This window comes from Vigna unguiculata, chromosome 5 (assembly GCF_037176805.1).
Source record: "Vigna unguiculata cultivar grain cowpea cultivar isolate G323 ecotype 2 chromosome 5, ASM3717680v1, whole genome shotgun sequence".
Classification (NCBI taxonomy): Eukaryota; Viridiplantae; Streptophyta; class Magnoliopsida; order Fabales; family Fabaceae; genus Vigna; species Vigna unguiculata.
In genome coordinates, this window is record NC_140796.1 from 37,628,864 (window position 1) to 37,656,657 (window position 27,794).

The 27,794-nt window shown below is 30.2% G+C and overlaps 2 protein-coding genes and 1 long non-coding RNA gene across 3 annotated transcripts; 1 reads left to right on the plus strand and 2 right to left on the minus strand.

The window, feature by feature from the left end:
* The first annotated feature begins 13,046 nt into the window (after positions 1 to 13,046).
* Positions 13,047 to 15,399, plus strand: LOC114185720 (uncharacterized). The gene is made up of 4 exons (XR_003604886.2): positions 13,047 to 13,266; positions 13,422 to 13,724; positions 14,163 to 14,297; positions 15,013 to 15,399. It is a non-coding gene; the product is annotated as an uncharacterized LOC114185720 (long non-coding RNA).
* Positions 15,400 to 16,029: 630 nt separating this feature from the next.
* Positions 16,030 to 16,768, minus strand: LOC114183986 (uncharacterized). Its single transcript, XM_028071208.2, has one exon. It carries the CDS (start codon positions 16,646 to 16,648, stop codon positions 16,175 to 16,177), a length of 474 nt encoding a protein of 157 aa, XP_027927009.1. The 5' UTR covers positions 16,649 to 16,768; the 3' UTR covers positions 16,030 to 16,174.
* A 6,986-nt stretch (positions 16,769 to 23,754) lies between these two features.
* LOC146886390 (uncharacterized) lies at positions 23,755 to 24,329 on the minus strand. The gene has a single exon (XM_085673564.1). The coding sequence runs from the start codon at positions 24,250 to 24,252 to the stop codon at positions 23,869 to 23,871; it is 384 nt and encodes a 127-aa protein (XP_085529690.1). The 5' UTR covers positions 24,253 to 24,329; the 3' UTR covers positions 23,755 to 23,868.
* Between the last annotated feature and the right edge of the window lie 3,465 nt (positions 24,330 to 27,794).

Here is a 27,794-nt window from a genome sequence, read left to right on the forward strand (position 1 = left end):
CTAATCAATGGTGAACACAACAATAGAGTTAGCATAAACTATAGCATAAACTAGATTTAAACTCAAAGTCTACAAATAAGGAATAAAAGCAAATCAACATTATAACAATGAAGAAAATTAAAATTGAAAACACCAAGACTAAATTAGTGAGAACAAAAGTCTTCTTTCACACCATCGCAAAAATGGATTAATTAGTGAATTTTAGAAACAAATAACACACCTAAAAACAAATCATATCGTCTCAACTCAGTAAAACATTCACAAAGACTTTCACCTCCATTCGACAAACTTTTACCTCCAACACCACACCACTCCTTCTTCACCTTCTCCAAAATGATGAACTATGATAAAACATAACTCACCTTCAATAAACCTTTAATGTAGAAGAGGGATTCTAAAAAACTAATGATTTCGAGACTATTCAATAAGGGTTATGGTAGATTCCTTACCTTATTGGTGTTATTGAACCTCAAACCTCAACAATGACTACAATGTGCATTGGGGATGGAAGCACAACTTCAAAAAGGGATGAAAACATGAGTTGGAAATGGAGAAAATGAAATGGAAGAGGGAAATTTTGTTTTACTTTACTCTTTCAATAACAATCCATTTCACCTACTTTTTTAATTACAACACCTCATATTACTTTGTGTTAACTGAACATCCATAATATTTATTTTTTGTTGTAAAATAACACTAATAATGGAGAAAAGAAGAGAAGGAATAATAGATAATAAGAGAATAAGGAGCAACCTTTTTTGTCTATCTTATTACTGATAGAAAGAGTCTTATTTGTAGATACAACATATAACCCATAAAGGATATGGATACAAATCAAATAGTCAATACAAATATTTATATAAAGAGCAATGAATCATATGACGATCAATCATATGAGTAACCGTATCAAATCAATGAATGACCTTAATTCATAACACTCCCCCTTGGGTGTCCATTGATAAGAGAATGTGTCTCGTTAAAATCTTACTAGAAAAAATCCTTTGGGATAAAAACCTAGTGAAGGAAAAATAGTACATTATTATATTTTTCGCCCTCATGTAAACTTACATCATTAAGATGACAAAGTCTAATCTTGTGAACCAATTGCTCAAAAGTTCTTCTTGGCAAAGACTTTATAAATAGACCTGTCAGATTTTCACATGAATGAATCTTTTGGATATCTATATCATCCTTTCAAGTGAACAATACACTATTGTCTTCATATATGGTTGTTGATTCCATCTTTGTCGGGGATAATCACAAGTTTCTTACACATGTTGAAATTATAGACCTTAAACACATTCACAACTTACCTGATGGAGACGTGACAATGAGTAAAGGCAAGGATCCACTTGAAGAATTTGGGGGACCAATGACAAGGACTAGAGTAAGGAAAGCAAAGGAAGCTCTTCAACAAGTGTAGTCCATATTATTTGAATACAAGCCTAAGTTTCAATGAGAGAAGACCAAGTTTGTGAATTGCATTATGGCCCAAATGGAGAATGACTAATGCATCACTTTGCTGCAATTTCTAAGTAATTAGTTTGTTAAAATAATGGTCCAATCCTTTGTAAAATTAGCTGACCAAATTATGTTTTGGGTTAACTAATTAATGGGCTTTAATTTTACTTTATTTTGAAGTTGTAATAAGGGCCTATTGGCAACTTAAGAATCAACCTTTGGGAGATCAAGAGGATGCATAGCTGAATGCTTTTGGGATGACTTTTGGGTTGCCAAAATTTTAGTTACAATCAACCACTAAGTAGTGGGATCATTAATAGCTTAAGTGGGATGTAATTATAATTTATGGGTCTTTTGTAATTCTAATGGTTAAAACTTCTATATAAGCTGAAGCATTTTTATCAATGAAAAAAGTTTAGTTTTGTTCAAAAATTATCTCTTCTATCTTAGTGAGAGTGATTCTCTTAAATTCTTGAGTGATTCAAGAACCCATTGGCTATATTAAAGGACTTCCCAATCCTTTGTGTGTTGCCTCTCTTGGAAAGAGTGATTCTTTCCTTTCACCTTTTCATATTCACCTTTTCTTCTTTCTTCACCTAAATTCATAAAAAAAAAACATTCTGCCCAAACTTATCTTATAGTCATAACTCTCGTTCCACTCACCCAAAATTAGTGTTTCTTAAGCCAAAATTATATTTTAGAACGTGAACTTTCACCCTGTTTTGGAATCCCGTCAATTAGAGTTCTACAACCTAAGATAGTGACGTTTCTACATTACTGGCCAGATCGGAACTTCAAACTTTTTTCTAATCGATCTTTTCACTAAGTTTCCAAGTTTCCTACAAGGTTCTAACCCTAAAGATCCTAAGTCAGTCCTAATGCAAATGGGTTCACATCATTACCTCATGTAATAATAAAAATTATGTATGATTAGACAATATTGTTGTTATGGTTATTTCATATATCATCATGAAATCATTGTGCTACCACATGTGAACAAATATCCTTGTTGTGATCAACCATTGTGACATTGTGAGGATATGTAAAATAACATGCATATGCATAACCTATTAGGTTTATTTCTGAATCATTTGGATAAATTAAGCTCATATCCGTAGTACCTTTAAGGTAACAAAGTATATATTTTACTCCAATCAATTGTCTTCTTGTAGTTGAAGAATTATATCTTGCTTAATAAATTTACAACAAATGCAATATCAGAACAAGTATAATTAGCAAGATACATTAATGTTCCTGTGACACTAAGATATGGTACTTCTGGACCAAGAAGATCTTCATCATTTCTTTAGGTCTAAGGAGAGGCTTTATCAACATCTAACGACCTCACAACTATTGTAGTGCATAATGGATGTGACTTGTCTATTTAGAACCTTTTAAACACCTTAAATATATAAGCCTCTTGATGTATAAAAACATCTTTAGTTAAATAATCAATTTATAATCTCAAACAAAACTTTGCCCTTCAAAAATCTTTCATCTCAAATTCTTTCTTTTATCAATCAATTGCCTTTGTGAGCTCATTAGGAGTTCCAACGATATTTATGTTATCTACATAAACAATAATTATGGCAAATTTATTTTCTAATATTTTCATATAAATACAAGGACAATAAGATCTTTTCTATATCATTCTTTGAACAAGTACTCAATAAGACGGTTATACCACACACGTCCTGATTGCTTTAATCAATAAAAGAGCTTGTTCAATTTTATTGAATAACCCTCTTTAGAACTTACCTTGTTAGGCAAATAAAATCCTTCAAGGATTTTCATATAAATATCATTCTCAAGAGAACCGTACAAATAAGCTGTAACATCATCCATTAGATGTAAATGCAAATCTTGTTGTGCAACTAGGATAATCAAATATTGCAATGTTGTTGCATCCAATACTAGTGAATATGTCTTTTCATAATTCAATATCAATTTTGTGAAAAACCTTAAGCAACCAAGTATGCTTTGTATATAACAATTTCATCATTCTTAATTTGTTTTTGCACAAAAATCCATATGTACCCAACGGGTTTCACACCCTTAGGTGTGCGAACTATATTTTCAAAAACCTTTCGTTTAGCAAGCAAATCTAATTATGCTTCTTTGCATATTTTCATTTTTGGCCAATCATTTCTTTGTCGACAATCTTCAATGATCATTAGTTCTTGATCCTCATTGGCACTCATAACATTCATCGTTAGATTGTATGCAAAAATCTCGTCAATGTTGACTTCATTTTGGTTCCATATTATATGATTCTTGACATAATTTATTAAGATCTCATCATTTTCAACAATATCAGGTACTTTAGGTTCTTCTGGAATCAAATCATTAATTATATCAAATGAATCTTTTGGGATTTCCACCTTTTCGATTAGGTCATCTTGCATTTTAGCCCCCTTCCTCATTCAAGAGTTTTTATCTTTGGAACCAATAGGTCTATCACACTTCAAGCGTGTCTTTGGAACTAACAGGCGTGTTATGAATTAATATCAATTATCTTCAAAGCATTAACAGTTGGTATTAGTTACCCTTTTTCTGTCAGTAAAACATAAGATAATTGATTGACTGATTTTATAAATGAATTATTCTTTGAACTTCTAGTTTACATTGTTTTGTATGAGGATCAAGACGAGATAATGATAATTCATTCCAACCAATATCTTTTTACAATTGTTTTCTTTCTCCCATAATGTTGGAAAAACTTATTCATCAAAGTGATAGTCAAAAAGTTGAATTGTAAATAAGTATCTTGTTGGTAGTTCAAGATATTTTATTATTGAGGGAGAATCATATCCAACATATATTCTCAATCGTCTTTGAGGACCCATCATAGTCCCTTTTGGTGGGAAAATTGGAACATATACACCACACGCAAAAATTCTTACATGAGAATATTAGGTCATTAACCAAAAACCAACTACATAATAGGGTATTTGTGACAACTTATTGGCTTGATACAAATCAATAATGCAACATACAAAATTGCATATCCCTAAGTAGCCATTGGAATATTAGCTCTCATAAGTAATGGTCTTGTGACCAAGTTTAGACATTTTAGTAATGATTCCGCAAGTCTATTTTAAGTATAAACATATGCTACTAGATGCTCAACTTCAAATTCAATTGAGATACAATACTCATGAAAAGCATGAGATGTAATTTAACCAGTATTATCAAAACATATTTTCTTAATCGGATAATCTGGGAAGTGAGATCTTAATTGTACTAATAATTTTGCAAATACTTGATTGCGAGTTGATAATAAACAAATATGTGATCATCTAGTTGATGCATAAATTAAAACCATGAAATATTTAGATGATCAACATAGTGGGTGTTGTGACGATAAAATAAATTCTATTTAATTATTATTATTATTATTATTATTATTATTATTATTATTTCCTACAATATAATTATAAAATTTAAAGGCAAAATTATACGATGATACCTAATTATACTTAAGATATTCACACACACACATATACATAAATATATATATATATATATATATATATATATATATATATTTAAAATACTGTATGCATCTTATATCTACATCGTTTAGTACATCTTATATTCCTTACACTACAAGAGGAAGAAGTGTTATTTATTTATAGTTTCCCCCTCATATACTGGTTTTCAAACAGGTGGAGGGAAAAGGTTATGGATAGGGTTCACTTGGATTGTTGGGGGTAAATAGAAGATAACTTTGATTTGTCCTACGATGACAATCAAAGCGTTTGGAGCAAAGATGAAAGTAATAGTAGAGTTTCTCGTTCCCTAAAATGTTACAGAATTATTCACTGCATTGGTTTGCCGTGCATTCCTCGGGAAAACAGCCACAATGTCGGCGAAGAAGGGATCATGAATGTTGGGAGTAGCCATCTATGATATGGTTATAAAATTTTGTTTTTCACACACAATCATAAAATAGGGAACTGAGACAAATATCACATAAAAAAATACAGCATATCATAATAAAATAAAATGAAATGAAAATTCTTTCAAATCCATAAAACTAAATTTTTATTATACTTTTATAAAGATGTTGATTAATTTTGTAGTGACTAGTCAAAATAAATGAGCTCATGGCCAACAAAGGAACTCAAAAACATCTCATCTTGAGTAATACTAATTCGTTTAAATCTCCAAGGTCATACCTCCAACTACAATAATCAAATCTTTATTTATCATAAATTTTATTTCACTATTAAACCATATAATTATATAAATAAAATAAAAAGATAGGATCAATGAATAATTAAAATAAATAAAAATGATCAGTACGTAACTAGAGATAAATATAAATAAGTAAATGAGATTTTAAATATCAATTGAGTAAATAGGACCAGTGCATAACTAGAGATGAATATAAATAAATAAATAAGAACGAGAACTAAATATAAATTAGAATGAGGTTAGGGATACCTCACTTATAGAGATAAAAAAATAATTATGAAAATAATCAAAGTAAATAAAATGATAGATGTCTCATCCCCTTACCTTAATTATTGTGAAAGATATATCCCAAAGCTTTGTGAACATTTCAGCTTTCTTCTTCTTTTATTTTCTTCACTGCCAATTTTATAATCACAAACTCCTCTTCTCCCTTTTTTTTCTTTGATCTTACTGTCTTGTTTTCCTTTCACAATCACCACTCCTATTTATACTACATACATAATCATTATGTTTAGTTCATTTGGTTAGAAAACACTGTTCAATTTTTTTTCTTCTTTCAAATTCTCGTTACTGTTGTTTCTTATAGATTAAGCTCTCCATTTCTTTTCTACCTTGTAATTGCGTTAAATCTCAAATGCATTGATAACGCTGTCGTTGACGTGTTCAAATTAATACTACTAAGCTATAGCAACTTCAGTATTGCTAAGATAGTAGTCAACAAAATAGAAAGGGTAAAGTAACCCAAAGTCGTCTCCCAACGAACACAGAATTGATTTTAAACAAATTAGTTCTTATAAAAACTATGCAAAAGAGTTAATCAAATGAAACAAGGAATAAAGAAATAAAATTTGAAAAAGATAAAAAAATAAAAAGATAAAAAAAACAATGATAAAGAAAAATAGATTGATTCTATTGCTTTTTCAAAATAGATCCATCATCGGTTATCTAAAGATTATTGCTCAATTAATTATTGTTGTAGATTTACAAATTAATCAATGTAAAGTCTCAATTAATTTGTTGGCGTTCTAACTTTTAACCAAAGTACAGTCTCAATTAAAAGTGAGAACTTTTAGATTATCCACAGTAAATTCAACCAAAATACAGTCTCAATCAAATTTTACTATGCCTAATCATGTCTATTCTTTTATCTCCTCATCAAATAAAAAGCTTAATTAATCAAAGTAAAGTCTCAATTAATTTTAGTTAGAGTAAATACCTTTAATCAAAGTAAAGTCTCAATTATTGGTAAAAACTCATTCAATCACATGAAAGTTTCTAAATAAAATCAAAGTAAAGTCTCAATTAAATTTAAAAATCCCTTGACTCATATGATCAACATGCATATAGATTTAAAATCATTATTTTTTATGTGATTCAAAGATAAAAGACATATATGAATGAAAACCTCAACAATAATAAAAAGAACAAAGAAATTATTTCATTCTAACCTTAGAATCCATAATGAAATTACAATGGAATCAACCCAAGAAGTTTAACAATCCATAGAATGCAAAAGTAAAATAAAAATAGAAAGAATAATAGAGAGAGAAAGGAAACAAAATTAGGCCCCCTTAAAGGGTTCCTAAACTCCGAAATCCCGAGCTTGTTCCTTTTTCTGCTTCTCCCTAGGTCTCTTTATATAGGAATTGGACTGAGTTTTTCTGTTGCTAAAACCTCTCTAATATCTTTTAAAATAAAGATAAAGATAAATATTCAAAGATATTTGGAGAGGTATAGACTATTTAACAAATATAGTTGGTTAAGAATTTATGATATAATTAAATAAATTAATTATTTAAAGATATCTGATAAATTATCACCAAATAATATTTTTATTAATTTTCTAAATAGCCCATTTTCAATTCTGTAGTCTAGTTTTGCAGAGAGATCCAAAAATATCAATATTTGTAGTTAAACCCCTCTTATTTGACCAGTCTTTGACAATATTTGAATATTTGACCAGAATTGACTATTTGACCAGGTTTGACCAGTTTGACTGTGCAATAGCAGACTGACACGTGGCAGCTCCTTCTCTCTCCAGAATTAGGGTTTCACTCTCACACTCTTCTCCAACAAAGGTGCTGCGTGATGACGGCTGCAGTTGCCGTTTTCCGACGACGAAGGCACGGTGGTGGAGGCGCAGATCTGTGTTGAAGAATGCAGTGCAGATGCGGTAATGGAGGCGTGCCAGTTTGCTTCGCGGAGGTGTGACAGTTTCCATGGCTGTTCACGGTGGTGTGTTGTGCAAAGATGGAGGTGTTACTACTGCACCGCGAACGTGGACGAAGATGGAGGTGCTATGCGTGAAGATCTGGTCGTGGGAAGAAGAAGATGGTGCGTTGCAGATGCAGCGTGACCGGAACTGGTGCAGGTGCTGTTTCGACGTTGACGGCGCAACTTCAGTGAAGGTTCGCATGGTGGCCAACGGTGCTGCAGTGGTGGCTCGCCAAGCATGGTGTTGGTGGCTGCTCGCCTTCACGTTTTCTGGTTCAGATGCACGATGGTTCGTGGTTTCTGGTAAACTTCAGGCATGATGAAAGACGCAGCTGCTCTGACGACGTGCGGCGCAGTGGCTGCCGGTGGCGGACCTGATGGAAGCTGTTAGGGTTTCCAAGAGAAGAAGTTAGTGTTGAAGATGATGACGTGGCATGCCCTGATTGGTTCACATGCATATGCAAGGATTATGCCCACGTGGCTTCTTTTGGTTGGTCAACTCAATTAGTGGAGGATTGCCACATGGCACCATTTTAGTGAATGGAGTCTAAGTGGTAGGAGAGGTGCAACTTAGTAAAAACTAGGGGTGCAGAATTGGTTTTTGGTGAGACCCATTTAGAAAGAGGGGAGTGTATAAGTAAAAATTGGGGTACAGAAGTGATTTTTCCAAAACTTGCTAATTTCAGCCTTATTTAAAAGTGTTATGTAACTCCAATCCATTTATTTTCCCACCTTGAATGAGCTTAATCTTAGTTTCAGCTGCATCAACAAACGTTAAAATATCCAAAAATAATTTATGCAGCTAAAAATCACTTTTTAAGACATTTTTATCACACAAGCTCAAATAGCCTAATTATCAAAACTGTCAATTAAATCACTCTTTAAACATACAAATTCAATTAAATACCCAGAATTAATGAGGGCAAAAATACGTACTCATCATGCATTTATTGGCATCTTATCTAATTCCGTTACGTGGAGCAATGAGCAAATAATTGTGGTGAGGGATTTCTTTTTCTCTTTTTTTCTCTCTTTTTTTTTATTACATAACAATATGTCAGTTTACCTATTATTATATACATGCATACAAGTTTATCCATAATAAATATATATACATACTTACGTAACTTAACTTATATATTGTATTTACTTTTGTTCTATTATTATAATAAAAATATTCTTTCTTATTAACATTCTAAAATATTTAATATATTTCTTATAAAATCATCAATTATTTGTATATTTTGGATATTTATAATCTTTACATTCATATGTTCATAATTTGTTATAATAGATATATTATTATTTTTAATTATATATATATATATATATATAGAGAGAGAGAGAGAGAGAGAGATTAATTATAGATACATACTAAAATGCTTATAAATAAAGTAATACATTATTTATTGATTTATGGATGTTACAGGTGTATTGGACCACAAATATCACCCTGTATTTGTTTTGAAAATGAGATTGAATCATTTCTAATTTTTCTGGTGATAGTATTAATATCAACTTTCCTTTGTGAACATATAGTACATGAGAACTCATTGGGAAGTTTTTTTTTTACTCTTAAGTGGATGTCCACATGAGTTTTCAACTATTTTTCGCATCATGATATTTCCAGGATGACCTAACCAATCATACCCAACAAGAAATTCATTTCTATTTGTAAGCTTCTGGCTTATAATGACATGCGTCTCAATTGCATTAATATATGTGTAGTACAAACCATAAGGGAAAAATGATAATTTCTATAATACACATTTATATACGATTCAATTTGAGTGATATAAAGATATTCGATATCTCATTCATTGTTTGTCTTAATATGATATTCATTTAGACGAATATCCTTGAAACTTAATAAGTTTCTATTAGACTTAGGAAAATAAAATGCATTTTTAATATGCAATCTTGTACTTCTTGGTAGAAGTACAATAGTTCTTATGGAGCCTTCAATTATATTTATAGTACCAGAAATAGTACTAACATTGACTTCTCACATTACCAAACAAGAGAAAAATTTATTACTCTTGAGAATTGTATGAGTTGTTGCATTATTAATAAGATGCATATACTCATCATTGGTGCTAGTGTCAACATTCACTCTTCATATAAACATAAATATCAATATTAGATAATATTATCTAAGAGGAGAAGAAGAAAAAAAATATTTCGAGAATTTTATTGATCAAGAGAAACTTATATATAAGCAACATGAAACATGAAACAAATATAAAGCATTGTCCTAAAATTAAGAACATAATATGAGAAAATATTTTTTTTTAACATTCTCATCACCAATGAAGTGATCAATGCTTCTATTTGATTTAGCAAAGAAAATAACAATATCAAGATGAGTATTATCCATATGGCCATAATCTAAATCACCATCTTCATAAGCAAAGTGTGTTTCTATGTTCTTCTCCTTATATTTTAAGATGCTTTGATGTACAACAAGTACAACTCAAATGGCCTTTACCACCATTATGATAACTTATATTCCAATCTTGCACCCACTTATATACTATGAAATTGATTTATCTCTAGTCGATCAGGGAGTTCCAACACATCTCCTTCACGTCGAGGTATATACATCTCGTGCGTAGGACTCGACATTAATGGATGGTCCGGTAGCGGCCCGATAGCAGATGAAATTATACGTCCAACAAACATAAATCTCACTAGGATATGCTTTAAACAATGGCTCTGATACCATGTTAAGAAATGGACTTTAAGCCTAACTCAACCTCACAAAATTGGCTTGTAAGGTGTGGTTTGCAACACATTTTTCTCCCTTTTTTTTCACATTATTGTTCTACTTCTAGTGATAAAATGTGTTTTTAAAATTTCCTTTATAACCATGTCCATAATCACTATCATGACCATGAAAATATAAATCAAATATTGTTGCATTCACTTTTAAGAATGGAGTAGAACCAATTGGACAAATTTCATGATTTTCTATCAGAAGCTCATTGCTTTGTTCTGCTTGTTAGGAATCCAAGTGTGAGTCTAAGTGCCACATTGACCAGAAATGAGAAAGTAGAGCACAATCAAGGCCCATAAACTCATTGTCTTAAGATTTTGGGTTGAGAGTGGTGTCAATGCCTTATGTGGTTGGGCTCAGGTCTCATTAGTGTTGTATCTCCCCAGTAAACCCCCTCTATAAGACCTAACAAGTGGTATCAGAGCCGATGGTTAAAACCGGCTCAGACGAGTGCAGTATAGTCCTAGTATCGAAAGTCTTCCTGACAGTGTGGGTCACATAAGCGTGTCCCGTTAAAGAAAAGAACGGCGATACAGAAAAGGACAAAAAAGGAGTACTCGTGGTTGGGAATGCTTCCGTGGGAGGGGGAGTCTACCAATGTGGTTGAAGGGACTCACCCTTGAAGGGGAGATTGTTAGGAATCCAAGTGTGAGTCTAAGTCTCACATTGACTAGAAATGAGAAAGTAGAGCACTATATAAGAATAAAGACCCATAAACCCATCGCCTTAAGGTTTTGGGTTGAGAGTGGTGTCAATGCCTTATGTGGTTGAGCTCAGGTCTCATTGGTGTTTGTTCTCCCCAATGATACCCCTCCTTATAAACCTAATAACAAGAAGGCATCAAATAAATTCAAAATATTTGTGAACTTTCTTTTGACAATATTATTGTCGTAAAAACAAATTTGTTGCTCAGATGCTTTAATTTTTTTCTTTAATGGTATCACCAAGACTCATTGCATGTAAATGTATTTTAACATTTAATATCCAATAAGTCTTCCTTATGATATCAAGGATCACAAATTCAAATTTTGCAACGTTTGACGTGTTTAGAACTAGCACATAAAATAATAATAATAATCCCATCATAATACAAATAATAATAATAAGACGAAGATGAAAATTCATAAAGTCAAACAAATCTTATCACAAGAATAAGAATATAAGATAAAATTGTAAATGAAGAAATGATTAGAAAGAGCCTGGACTGAGACATGTAGAATATTGTCGTTAGAGAAAAAAATGTTTCCACTCGTTCAATTGAGTGGAACATCGTGCTAACGTGTTGTAAAATAAAGCTAATAATGGAGAAAATAAGAGAGGGAATAATAGAGAATAAAAGAAAAGGAAGCAACTTTTTTGTGTATCTTATTACGGATAAGAAGAATCATATTTATAATACAACATATCACCCATCAAGGATACATATACAAATCAAATCGTTAATACAAATATTTATATAAAGAACAACAAATCATATGAGGATCAATCATATAATCATATGAGTAACTATATCACATCAATGGACAACCATTAATGCATAACATTTTTTTAATTTTTTAACTATTTAAATTAAGTGTTGGTTATGGTTAAATTGACGTTATACTTTTACTTTTTAATTTTAAATCCCATTTCATTGTCTAATTTTATGTCTCGAAATTTGCCTTCATTTTCATTTCCAAAATTTACTCCTTTCTAGTGATAGTTAGAATGATTCTATGGTATAATTTTTTAAATAAAAAATCCATTTTAACATCTTATTTGCCAACATAATATTCATCTTGTTATTTTTAAAATTTTATAATTCTCTCGTGAATTTAGAATGGGTTTCACCAATCTAACACTATCATTTTTTCCACCCCTAATTGTGTCTCGCTTGCCGACACAGACAGTTTCTCTTTTCTAGCACTACACCATTTAGTAGCTACAGTAACATTTACTCAGCTACATTTATTAAAAATGTTACTATAGATATAATATAGATATAATATAGTAACATTTTCTTAAAATTGTTACTACAAAGAATATTAATATTAATATTGTAACGTTTTTAAAAAATGTCACTATAGATAATTACACATTTTCTATTTTTAGTAACATTTTTATTTTCATAACTATTAAAAATGTTACTATACATTAATTTTCTAAATTATAATAATGTTTTCTAAATAAAAATTATTATGTTATATTTTAAATAAAAGTTATTATAAATTATTAATTTATATTAATAATTATATAATAATATTTTTAAATAAACACTACAAAGAATTAAATTTTACTAGCCAATTCTGTGTTAGATTTCTTTTTTTCGTTTTATCATTCTGTGTAACCGTAAAAAATAATTTAATTGTATAATTGATTTTAATCTACGAAAAAATTAATTTAGGTTACCATTTGCTCCCCCTTTCGTTTTATCTCTCATGCTTTGAAGGTATTCTACACCAGAAGCTAGGATAAAATCTTCTTGATCTAGGGTTCGACACAGAACTTCGTGTGAATATGGGCGTCAGTGTTCTCACTGGTTCCGGCATTGTTGCCTAGCGTCACGCTTCGTTGATTGCTGCGAGAAAGGTGTTCGTGATCGTTGCATTGTTTAACAACCCAAACCTCTGAATCAGGTAAAGATTCCGGTGCATCTCGACTATTTAAGCAATTTCTAGCTGCATACGAGGTTTGTAGAGGCAAATAAATGATTTGTATAGGTGATTTTATTCCTGATCAAAATACGAAGTAGAGGACTTTAAATGTATAAGCTAATTTCTGTTTTGTACAGGATCTGGGTGTTCTTCTCTTGGAGTGGGTGCATTCTCTGAAAATGGACCTTTTAGACCAAATGGGAAAGTTCGATTCCTTGATTGAATGTGCGTTTTCTTTGTGGCGAAAGGTTTTCATTTGTTTTGGTTATTAGGTTTATTTGGGAGAAGGGTATTATGCAAAGAGAACTTCGAAGCAAACTGTTGAGATTTTGCAGTGAAGAGGGAAGTCCTTGGATGCGGAGGTGGATTCCCTTGAGGCTAATATCAAGGACCTTGAAGCAGAGGCTTCGTTTTTCAATGCCACAGCTTCTCAAGTAGCGGTGAGGGTTCACTTCTTTGTTTCATTCTTCACTTTGATGATAATATGAATTTGATTTGTGTTTAGGCAATTCTGACGGTGACTTCTGTATTCTGTTTTAGAAATAGGTTGTGGTTTGATTGTTATAACCATTTAGACCATAATTTTTTACCATTCTTCTTAAACTCTGTATTTATGTTTTTGATTTTATGATAAACAAATTGCAGAGCCACTTACAGTTCTTTTTCCATTTCACACACTTATGTCCAAGCTATTAGCTTTCAGATACTACTTATGCTTATTCAAATAACTTTTATATTTGAAATTAGTCATGTATATTCTAATATAGTGTTGAGTACTAATCTCCCATGCTTTGTTTCATTGTTTCTTTCACTTTCTGAGTACTAGTCAAAATATGTTTGGATTAAATCAATTTTTTGTGTTTGTTTTACTTTTGTAGGAAGAAACCTATATGTACACTGCTTCTGAACTATCAGAGAGGGAAAAACATGTAGAATCCATTTATCCTAGTGAAAAGATTCCTATTGGTTCTAAAGAAAAACCACCTCAATCAACTATGACATAAAAAATTGAGGTATGATGCTCTTGTGACCCTGGTGAAAAGATTCCTGTTGGTTTCTCACATGCTAGTCTATTCACAATGCAGTTGTTTAACACGTTGGTTCACTTTCTAGTCTAAATATTTTAGAGCTTTGAACTTGACATCCTTTTAGAGATTTTCTTATGTGTGCTTATTACTGTGTATTGTGTTTAGTACTTGACATTATTGAGCATCTATGTAGTTGCCATGTATTGTGTTTACTTAGTACTAGTGTTAGTTTTTGGTTTGGGAGGGCTTTATGAAGATATGCTCTAGTAGAATTTTTTAGGTTTGAATTGTGAATTTTTGGAGTTCTATTAGGAATCAGTTTTTGAGTTAGTTTTTAGTCATTTTTAGTCCATTAAAACTTGTTTAGATAATTTTTTTTACTTATTTACTTTCTGTTTTAATACAGTCCTTAGTATTAGCCTACTTTTAGAGTCCTTTTTAGGTCTTGATTAGTGAAATTTTTAGTTTCTTGTAGAATTCTGGTTATGAGTTGATTTTTAGCTATCTTTAGTTATTTTAAACTTGCATGAGTAGACTTTACCTTTGTTAATTTTAAAATTTAAATAAGTTATGTAAAGTAGTTCAAAATCACTTAATGAGTCCACACACTCTTTATAAGTGTGCCTTTGTGTTGGTTTATGTAGTTGAAATTGAAATTGGTATTGTTCGTGAGCATTGTTTCTTTTTTATTATTCAACAGGTCCTAGATGTGTTCTTTCGTGTGCCAAAGGTGGAAGGCCTTTGTCTAAGCAAGGCTTCACTTGTTGCGTTGCCATAGGAGATTAAGGACTTGTTTGTTCTTTCCAGGGTTATCCTCCCCTCTCTTTTAGATGTTTTTGGTTAAATTAAGGACTTGTTTGTTCTTTCTAGGGTTATCCTCCCTCTTTTTTAGATGTTTTTGGTTAATCTTTTGGTTTCTGAACTCTGATAATTTAGCTTTGGTTGCTTAAATAAATGTAATATGTATCGGCTAATATGATAGTCCTTCAGCATATTTTAAAATTTTGGATTTTTTCCTTGTAATATGTATCGGCTAATATGATGACGTTGGGACTGTGGTTTTTGTCCTAACCAATCACGTGTGAAATTTTCTGTTATTTTTAGTAACATTTTTAACATGTAGCCTTTTTATTAAGAAAAAGTTACTAAAACTTTCTAGTAACATTTTTATAATGTCACTTTTCTATAAAAAAAATGTTACTATAAACTTTTAGTAACATTTTAAAAATGTTACATTTTTATTAAAAGAATGTTACTTAAAATCTTTAGTAACATTTATGTAAATGTCTCTATTAATAAGTATAAATGTTACAAAAAATCAATAGTAACATGGGGAATACGTAATATGTGATAAAATGTTACTAAATTCTATTAATAACATTTTTCATGATTTAGTAACATTTTTTTAGTGTTATATCTAGTAGTGTAGGCTGACATTGTAGTAGTGGCTAATTGGCTACATTCTTGTAGTAATGTATACTATTAATAAAAATTACACTAATAGACTCAATTTGATTCCTAGAAATATTTTAGATATAATTTAAAATATATAAATTAAAAATTATATTACAAAAAAGAAAACTTTAAAAATATTTTATTTGTTTCAACAAAATAGGTTTTTATAATTTCCTTTAAAACCTACTTTCGTTTTTCTTTTCGTCCAAAAATTGGACCTATCGATTAAAAGATGAAAATATATGAAAAAAGAAAAGATACATAAGAGAAAATGATTGAACAATTTCTTTAATTTCCTTTGCTTGTTAATTGAACATCTAGTGAGGGTTTGCCATGGCAACATTTTGAGTGCTAGAACATGGATGAATTTACATGTTAACAAGATGGAAACTAATTATTAAAAGACATCAATTGCATGGCATGTCTTGCCACAAGGAATTGTTGTATCCATGATCTCCCAAGTAGTTGTTTGGGAAGGCATAATACTCCTCTCCACAAGGTTCAACACACCAACTCCTATCTTCAAAGGGAGATGATGGCACCAAATCCATGTCCACCCATCCCTCACCAAACTCACCTGATGAATTACTCCAATCAATCTCTTCCATCTTCCATGATTCACTGCCACACTCATTCCTCTCAAACATTAATTCTGAACCTGTGGAGGATGCTGAATCATCATTATCATTATCATCATCTTCCATCTTATTGTTTCCACTTATTTCAGCTTCAAAAGCCCTAATCAAGCTATCCAATCTCTCATCATCACCCTCATCACTTGCTGATGGTTCTTCCATCAATGACATTAGAAAAGCACCATTGATTTGCAACCCATCATCCCCTTTCATGAAAGCCAAACCCTCACAAACTTGAGATGCCATTTTTTTGTTTCTTGTTTAGGAAAAGATGAACAATAATAGAGAGAGAGAGAGAGAGAGAGAGAGAGAGAATGTAGAATATTGGATAAGAGATAAGAAGGTTTAGATATGAATGAATTGAATGAGGCAAAGGGGGCTTTATATAAGCCCTAAGAAGGGGACATTGCACCCACCATGAGCCAGACAGCCATGTGAACATGTGCACTCAAGAAAACTATGTTATATTATTGATTGATCATGCATGTTGCATATCCATATAGCATAGAGAAATTAAAAAAAGAAGTTGTGGCAATAATTAAGAAAATGTGTGTGTATGTGCTCGTGTGCTCTGGCAATAAGGACGGCTTGAAGTAAGCAAGATCTGATGGAAAAGAAAAAGCCATAGAATCTGACCCCAAAACCTCATTTTTTGTGAGTGGGACAAGGAAACATGAAAAGACAAAGCTTTCAGTGGATGAAAATGAAACCTCTACTTGCAATAAAGTGGGGGAATAGTTTATATACAATATCACTTCATGGGTGTCTATGTGTAAGGGCATAATTAAAGAACAAATTCATAATAGATAGAATAATGATATTCCTTTTAATAATTCCTTCTACATATCTCTTAGAAAAAGAAGTGGATGAAGAAAAATGTTGTGCACTTCACAAAAAATATTAAGATTTTAAAAGGGTACACATATAGTTCTTTAACTGGAGCAAGGACTTGATCAAATATGGAAACCATAGTTGACTAGAAGGACACACATGAAATTGATTAGTTGTGGAAACTATTGGTCTACCATGAAAGCTAGATAAGAATATTGTGATCATTGAATACTAAATTGGAAGCTTCACCAGTGATAGTGTGCCAAGGTTCCAAAATGATAAGAATCATGGAAAAGAAAAGGAGAAAAGGTAAGCAGTCTTTTTTTTTTTTCTTTAGAAGGTGGAGGAGATCGATGTATACTTTATGATTATAATTAGAGTGAATTATCAAATAAAAATAATTATCTTTATGACAGTACATGAACATTTCTTATATATATAACTAAAAAATAAACTAGAGAAGATGCGATAATAATTTGCATGCTTTTTTTGTTGGTTATTTTATATAACTTATGAGGTCATAAATTGTAAATCTAAGTTGTAGGTGTATTTTCTCATAATTTTTAAAATCTTCACTTAATTCTTTTTTTTTTCAAAAAATAAACAAAAATAATGATGTATAATTTTGTTTTACTATAAAATATTTAATTCTTTTTATTTTTTTAGAAAGAATATTGCTTTTTTAAATGAAATATTTGAGTATCATTTGTTTTCTTAATAAGTTTTTATAATTTCTTTTTTTTTTCTTTAAAAGCTGTCAATTATTGTATTTATTTAGAATAAAATAATGCATAAACCTCTTAAAAGTTGATTTAATAAAGCCTATCATCATCCTTTATTGACGAAATAGGCTTAACAACTTAAAACATTTTTATCTTCCTATAATCCTTTATCAAAATATTTTTGTTGTCCAATCATGGCTTTTATATAAAAAAAGAGAATATAAAAATAATATTGATTAATACAAAAATACTTTATCACCAATATTATTTTTATATTCTCTTTGTTTCTCATTTTTTTTCTCGTTATTATTGGTGAGCGTTTATAGTTTTTTAGTTATATATGAGTAAACTTTGAAAAAAAAATTAAAATAGATAAATTCTTTGCAAAAATAAAAAATAAAAAAACTTTTAAATATACACATCCTTATTTATGTTTAAAATGTCAAGATTTAAGACATAGTGTCTTTGGTATGAAAGAACACTTTAGTGTATATGTTTTCCCCACTTGAAATTCTTTAAATTTAGATAAGGTTCGAATGCAGAAAAAAAAAATGATTCCACTTATATTGATAAAAAATCTGGACATGATCCATTTATATATATAAAAATTGAAGGCACTTAAAATGTGGTTTGCGGGGCTGTGTAAGATTTTGGGTAAGTTTTAGATTTGTGCATGAAGGATTTTGAAAAGATATGCCTCCAATGAATAGTTAAGGCATGAAAGGAACAAGAGATTGATGATAAACCATTGTTTGTGACCACCCAACTCACAATTAGATGTTTGTGGGGTTTAATTAAGATGCTTAGAATATATGACTTTAAAATAATGGATGGTGAATGAACCCACTCCCATGTGATGTGCATCATTTATTGGGGAATTAAGCATATATATTATATTTTATGTTAATGAATTGAATGTTGACAACCAATGCTACTCTTTGAAGCATGAACCCATGCTTTATTGCAAAAAGGATATTAGTCAAAAGTCATTGTAACAGGAAACATGATCATGGATATTCTAGCAACAGGATCTATACTTTGCACATTAATTTGTGCTTAATTAGTGCTCTCCCCTCACTATGCATTTCTGCAATAATCACCAAGGTAAGCTTCTCACCCCTTTCTTTAGTGTATCACTCTACTTTTCAAGAGAAATATGCCATGATATAAGAGATAGTTTTTTTTTTTTTCTTTTTCTTTTTAAAGATAATTGCTTTGATTGCATTCCACCACAATGTCCATGAATTAAAGAATGAAAGAAATATGCCATGATTTTTGTAATTTTTAAAATTTCGTAGAGGCATATGATTGGGTTAGCTTTGGACCATGAACGAAGAAGAATCAACACATGAATTGAAAGCATTTTCAAGACCTTTTCTTTTTTTGTTTTTTGACAGAATTTTTTTATTGCTTGTAAAATTGTATTTTTATTCTCAGATCTCTTAAGATAAATAAATGTAAGGGTAGCTGCTTCAGTGATTATCAATTTTCTATAATTACAATTTTCTCTTCCCTAAACCCTATATATCTTGGTAAAAATTGATTCAACTTCACTTCATTTATACAAAATTCTTGTAAACCTTCATTTATACAAAATTCTTAAATAAATTATTATAATCACACTTCTTGAATTCATAAGAGAGATTGTTTCCACTATTTTGATATAAATTTATTAGATTTAATTACTCTTTTGGCTTGTTTTTATCTAAAAATGTCAAATTGGTTCTCTAATTTTTTTTAGTTTCAATTTGGTTCCAATTTTTTAAAAAATTAATGTAATGTGGTTATTTTTGTTAAATTTTTTAAAACGGATCAATGACTTTTCATCAAAATTGAAGTGGTTAATAATTAAGGATGATTTGCATGTAATTAACATAATGACTAGGGATGTCAAAAAAATCCATACCCGCGGGTATCCGCAGATAAAATCCGCAACGGGTAGCAAATGGATATTAAAAATGGATACCCGCTACCCGCGGGTATGGATATTTTTGATACCCGCATGTTAACGGGGCGGGTACGGGTATCATAGTATCCGTACCTGTGGATACCCGTACCCGCTAAACTTTACCTTATATATATATATATATATATATATATATATATATATATATATATATTAGTAAACAACAATTAGAGATGGCAAATAAACCCGTCCCCGTGGGTATTGCCCGAACCCGTCCCCGTTTTGACGGGGAATCCCCGCATTGACTGGGTATGGGTATGGGTATGGGGAATCCCCGACTTTTTCAGTTGGGTATGGGGATGGGTATGGGGATGTACATATACCCGCCATAATACCCGTCCCCGCCATATCTCCATTCTCGTTTAAATTATTAAAATATTCACAATTAATCAAGTAACCCCTATATATATATATATTTTTTTTTTCTATTTTTTATTTCTTTTAATTATTTCATTTGTCATGAAACTCATTCTCATCTCCAATATATTTTTTATCTTATCATAACCTTTATGTAATTATGTTAAAATGATGTATGTTAATTAAAAAAAAATTATGCCTCACATTTGAATATTTATATTATTTTTTAATATTTTTATTTATTATAAATTTTTCTTTCACATGAGAATGTTTATACTCTCAATTTAAGATAATATAAAAAAAATTCTTTACTTATTATTATTATTAATTTTTGTTTAATTTGAAAAACTCTTTTGTTTCATTAAAATAATTTTCGTTATTTTTCAACCATTAATTATATGTTAATATTTGAAAAGTTTTCTTAATTCTCTAAGATATTTTTCGTCTTATCATACCTTAGTTATACATTTGATTTCCTTTGTGTGATTTTTTTCGATAGTCTCTCAAATTATTTCTAAAACACACATTTGTTAGTTTTTTAATATTTTTATTTATTTTTTTTATTTTCATCATGTAGAATAATATTTCGATATATTCTATCTAATTATTTTTTATTTTATAACTCATTATTAATCATAATGTAATTTTTTCACTTTAAATTCTGTTTGAAGTGGTTAAAATTATATATATATATATATATATATATATATATATATATATATATATATATAATGATATTTAGAAATAGTATATGATAATTCACTACAAGAAAAACATGAAATGGTGACTGATTTAGTCAGTAACCCATATCAGTCACTATTTTTCGTCATTGGTGGTAGTAGTTGATTTATTGTCTGAATCAATGACTAAATTAGTGACCGATTCAATGATCGAATCTGTACTTGATTTAGTGACCAATTTAATTACTAATTTATATGTAATTTAGTGACAAATTTTTTGGTCACTAATGATATTTCTATTTAATTTTAACCACTTCAAACATAATTTAATAATTAGTTCTGTAAGGTATTTTTCATTTTATCATACCTTAATTATACATTTGATTTCCTTTGTGCGATTTCTTTCGATAGTCTCTCAAATTATTTCTAAAACACACATTTGTTAGTCTTTTAATATTTTTATTTATTGTTTATTTTCATCATGTAGAATAATATTTCGATATATTTGATCTAATTATTTGTTATTTTATAACTCACTATTAATCATACTGTAATTTTTTCCACTTTAATTGTATAAATAACTTTTATTTACTACAATATAAAAATTTAATGTAATTGCTATGAATATTTTTTTGTCACTATCCAACATATATTGAAGTTCAAAAGATACAAAATCTATGTCAAAATTTTATTATTATGTTTATTATTTGTTCTTTGTGTCATTTTGATCAAGTGATGTATTATAACTTTTATTAGTGTATAAAAAAGAGATTCATTATAATTTAAAAAATTGAAGTAAACAAACATTTAAAATATATTTTAATTTGAATATTTGTTTTCCTTTTATTATTATGTTTATTATTTATTCTTTGTGTCATTTTGATCAAGTGATATATTATAACTTTTATTAGTGTATAAAAAAGATATTCATTAGAATTTAAAAAATTGAAGTAAACAAACATTTAAAATATATTTTAATTTAAATATTTGTTTTCCTTTTATATTTTTTTGAAATATTTTTTAATTTTATCAACTAAGTTCATCAATGTTGTAGTTTGCAAATTTAACAAATGTTTTGGTTCACATGAAATTTTATTTAGTATTCTAATATAAAATGTAAACAATTATAATTTATTTTAAGGTATTTGACATCGAAGAAAATCCTCCTAATATTGAATATTTCATAATATTATGTTTTCTTTACCGTAATTTTTTTTCTTTTATAAAAATTAATATTGAAGTAGTTAGAACACGGGTACGGGTATGGGTACGAGATTATACCCGTTACCCGGTGGGGATGGGGATGGGAAAAAAGTTTGATACCCGTTGGGTTTGGGTATGGGGATGGGGATGAATTTTTTATGCGGGGATGGGTATGGGATAGCGAAACCCGTCCCCGCCCCGCCCCGTTGCCATCCCTAACAACAATGAGTCTTCATCCAATAATGGTGGTCAGATTCTTACCCTACAAATGAGTAAATTACTTCCATATATTGTGGAGGTATTGATGTGTCTCTAAGACTGGTTATGGACCAACATGGAAGGTAATGAAATTAACACTTTTACTTAGATATTTTAATTAAGTGATTGTTAGAAATTTTTACTGAACTTCTTATGTTTTAAGGCTCTTCTAGATTAAAATTGGACAACATGAAACTTTATACAATGTTGCAAGAGGTGGACATTGATGAAATTAGTAATTTCTTTAATATTTTATTCAAAAATAAACTACAATATAAATTGGTATTGATTTTTTATTTGTTTGTTTTTCAAAAATCAATCGGAGAAAGAGGACTTGTTGATCTAAGCATTAATTATGATTAAATATTTATTTTTTTAAATATTTTTGTAAATACCCACGGATACCCGCGAATACCCGCGAATATGAAAAAATAGACGGGTACCCGCATAACGGATACCCGACGGATATGGGTATGGGTACGGGGCAAATATTTATCCAGCGGGTAGGGTACGGGGGAGCTACTACCCGTACTCTACCCGCCCCGTTGACATCCCTAATAATGACAGTATCAATTTTAATAAAAAATCATTTATTCACTTCAAGAAATTTTAAAAAAAATTAATTTGAATCAATTTTTTAAAAATCAAGACCAAATTGAAATTTAAAAAAACTGAAAAACCAACTTAATTTTTTTTTTACAAAATCAAACAAAAAAAAAGTAGTTAAACCAATTCATTAAAACCACACTTTATATATTACACATGCAACAAAACTCTTGAGAACATGTCCAGAAAAAGATACACTTTTTGAAGTGTACATCCTATAATCTTTTCAACTTAAGGGATATTGATTCTACAATACAAAACTCTTGAAGATTTTATTACAACCAAAAAGACCTCCTAAATCTACATTCGGTTACAACTTACAACCATTTCACATATAACACAAACAATCACTAAAGATACAAACCAAAATACAAACGTAATTCAAGGAAACACCAAACATAGTTATAGAAAAAACTCAAATACTATACTTTATGTTATATTTCTTAGGAAAAGTTTTACTTTGTCATCAGGAAACGAAAAAAAAAAATCTTTATCAAATTAATTTGAGACATCGGTAAATACAAAAATATTTTTTTTCGACGAATCGCCAAAGTCACCTTACTCAAGAACAATTAATGAATGAATATGCTTTTTTCTTAAAATAATTATATTCAATTTTTGTTTAGAATAAAATATACAGGACAAATTGCATCTTAACTTTTTATGACAAGCTGTGGTGTTGAGACATGAAAAGAAAATTAAAATCGTAAAATAACAAGTATAAATTAATTCAATTCAAAAGCATTTAGTTTTATTGAATATGCTCTCATTAATTTTGGGAATAACATGTACAATTAGTGATGGACACATTCACAAATTTTCTTTGGGAATACTAAATTGATTTCAGAAAACTACATCAGTTGGCCCTTGTGCCAAATAATGTTGGTCGAAGAAAACTCCATAGCTGAACTGAAAATCTTGAATATAAGTTGCATCTTCATATTCCATTGGTGCATGGTCCATGATCTCATCTCCACAAGGGATCCATGCATTCATCTCATCAAAGGGCAAAGAAGAGATGATGTTGATGTCATCCCAATGATCAGGCTCACTGTCTGACGTGGAGCAATCTTGATCATCCATTTGAGCTATTTCAGTGTCACTGATCTCTGCCTCCAATGACTGAATCATGCTCACAAGTCTATCATCACCATCATAGTACTCTTCTTCCTTTGTTTCTTCCATCAGTGACATCAAAAGAACATTGTTGGCCTCTGAGAACTCCATGGTTAACGTGCGAGAAGTAGAAGCAATTAAGGTTGTTTTGTTGCAGATATGCAGGATGAGTTTGAAAGGTGAAGAAGGAAGTGTTATATAGAGAAAGAGTGCATTACAGTAATTAATAGAAGATGGGGTAGGTTTGGTTGTTGATGCAGCATGTAGGGCAAATGAATAATAAATTATGTAGTGAAAGATAAGATAAAATAGATATAATTGTGGTGAGAGTGTTGATGGAGAAAAGTAATGGTTTGAGGCGTCGGTGTCTAATTGTCCAGCGACAAATGAAGGTATTCCAGGTATTTGGGTTGCTATAATGCACCACTAAGTAAGGGTGGTACTGGGACATCAGAAACCAGACAACGTGTCTAACTAATAATTAAGTGTAACATGCACAAGAAATTAAAAGCATAAAAGCAAACGTTTGAATGGACACACATATAAATGATTGAAATTGAAAGGAAAAATAAATAAATAAAGAAATCAGGAATTGATTCTAGTGAGTCTATATGAGAGTGATTACAAGTTATTATAGTAGTGTAGCACCAAGGGTGTCAAAAACATTTGATTTGAGAAATCCAATTTATAATTATCCAAGTTTCAAGTTTATATTATTTGAAGTCTATTATCTCAACTTAATTATGTTTTGAGTCGATAAATTTAATAAAGTTCTTTCAATTAAGTCTCAATACTGAAATATTGTTGACTTTTGGATGTAACTGTTATTTGGTATTGTCACCTCTTTTGGATATGTTACATAATATTTTGTAACGAAATACCGGTATTTTCTAAATATTTACTGTATTTAATAAAAATTACTTTTAAATTTAATTAAAATTATCAAATAAAAAATAAAAAATAAAAAATATGTAATTATAAAATTATGAAATACTAAATTATAGAATAAAAAAAGTAAAAAATATAAAATTACAAAAATTAACAAATTACAAAATTATAAAAACATGTAATTTCATAATTAAGAAATTATAAAATATATAATTAAACAATTATAGAATTATAAAACTATAAAATTACAAAATTATGAATTTATGAAATTGTGAAATTATGAAAATAAAAAATTATGAAATTATAAAATTACCGATTTGTAAATTTTTTAATTTTGATTTTTTAAAATTTTATAGTTTTATAATTCATAATTTTATAGTTATATATTTAATATTTTTATAATTTATATTTTTTTATTTTGAAATTTATAATTTTAATTAAAGTTAAAAATAATTTTCGTTACATACAATAAATATTTGGGAAAGATCTAGTCATGGCCTTTTGTAACAAAATATTATGTGACGATATTTAAGGAGGGTGACAATGCAAGCACTAGTGTAATTTTGGGATTTTGCCTCGTGTGTTATAGGCTTCGGTTATCAAGAAATCAAAGCATATAATGTCACAATGACATTTTTGTAATTTCTACCAGGTTTTCTGCCTCGGTTCCCCAACTGTTCGAGACAGAATATGTTTTTCTGTTTTGATTACAAAGTACTTGCTGTCATAAAGCTTTATAGGCTTCGGTTTCACTAACCCGAAGCAAAAAATTTCGTTGATATTTCAAAAATGCCACTGGGAGAGTGACATTTGGCCTTGGGTGGAACTGAATCGGTGCCAAAAGCCATATTTTTCCTTATTTAAAAATTGAACTGAGGTCATATACCTAATTAGGGATTCAAAAACCTCCATGGCAGCGCTCATCAAAAGCCTCATGCAAACGACGAAACAAACACCATTGAAAGCACCAACATGTTGGAAAATGGAAGTGAAACCGCGAGCTCCATTATCAACCACGTCGCTTGAAATGCAGCATAACGCAACGTTAACACAAACCTCCATTGTCGTCACTCACCAATGTTGGAATGAAACCCTAATGGGGGAGAGAGATATGGCTTCAGTTTTCAAAAAACAAAGCAGAATGAAGGGGTTTCTTCCTCGATTCACACCCGAGGCCAAAAGTTGACCCTTTTTTGCCTCAGCCTTATATGCCTTGATTTTAGAACCGGGACAGAATGACAAAATTAACCGCTGCCAAATCCCCTTCTTGCACTGGTGAAGATGACTGTCACATCACAAAATTTACAGAAACATAAATATTTAACTTTAGGGATTCAATTGAAAAGTTTTAAAATATCGAGGATTCAATAGACCATAAAATTTTATTAAGGAATCAATTGAAAATTCTCAAATTTATCAAGGACTCAAAACATAATTAAGCCTTAAATACATTACTCTTAAATTCAAATTTATATTTTCCAAGTTTATGTTATTTATGTCTATTTAAATATATTTATATTTTTGAATATTAAATTTGATTCATTTAATTGGATTTGGATTTTGGACTTTAAAAATTCGAAACCAAGGTGTGTTCAGGTCAAGATGATATGGGTTTAAGTTGGTCCGAATCAAAGGTTGAGCTAAGTCAATCAAGTTTAAGATCGAGTTGAGTTGGCCTAAGCCAAAAGACTTATTGAGTCAACCTAACTCAAAGGTAGAGTCAAGTTGGCCCAAGCCCAAGTCAACCTAAGTCGGATCAAGTTCAGGTTGAGATGAGTTAGCCTATGTCAAAAGTCGAGGTGAGTCAACTTAGACCCATGTCAGACTGATTTGGCCCAAGCTCAAGTTGAGTCGACTTGACCTAGGCTAAGGTCAAACATAGTTAGTACTTGTTCAGGTCAAGTCTAATCGACCACATGTAAGTCTCCAGAAAAATTAGAATAAAGAGAAACACAGAAAAAAATAATGTCTTGATTTTTTTAAAATTTTTATTTATTTAAATTAATTATTGTATTAAATTATGAAATAGCGGATAAATATGTGAGTGATCTAAGTTATTTTTTATTTATTTTAATTTTTAATATTATATTTAATATGGTTTATAGTGTTTATAAAAAGGTGGTGCATCTTATATCTTGAGAAATTGTGTAGCTTAGTGGTTAATGCGTATGCTTTGCATTGTAGGGGTGTGTGTTCGATCCTTGTTGGGTGTGGAAGGTAGCCAAGATCTGATATGAGTTCATCTTATATTTTGAACGAGTGCAAGATGTTTGTGTTAATGTTGTTTAAGAAAGCTCCAAGAAGATTTCCACAAGACATTAAGATAACAAAGTTATCTAGATATGAAGGTGCACTTCATACGAGCTAAAAGGAGAGAAGGGGGATCCCACTAAATGAAAGAAATGAACACAAGCCAATATACAAAAAGTAATAGGCAGAAGCATAAAATGAATGTAAGAACATAAGACTTTAAATAAAGAACAAAGATTTAAAACAAAAGGGAATGGAAGGGGCTGGGGAAGGTAGCACGCCACTTGGGGGGATGAACCAACCCAAAATGAGTGCTAGTTGCCTCCACTTGAACCAAGGTTCAAGATAAGACCAAGGGATAACTTATTCTCAAAGAGAGGCACTCAACCAAAATTGGCTACCGCAACTTTACTTTTTCATTTAAAAACCCTTTACAAGTGGGGAGTAGGTCCTCTTAAATAGGCTAAGAGAGGTGCCTCCTAACAATAATACAAAGATGATAGACTACCTAGTAA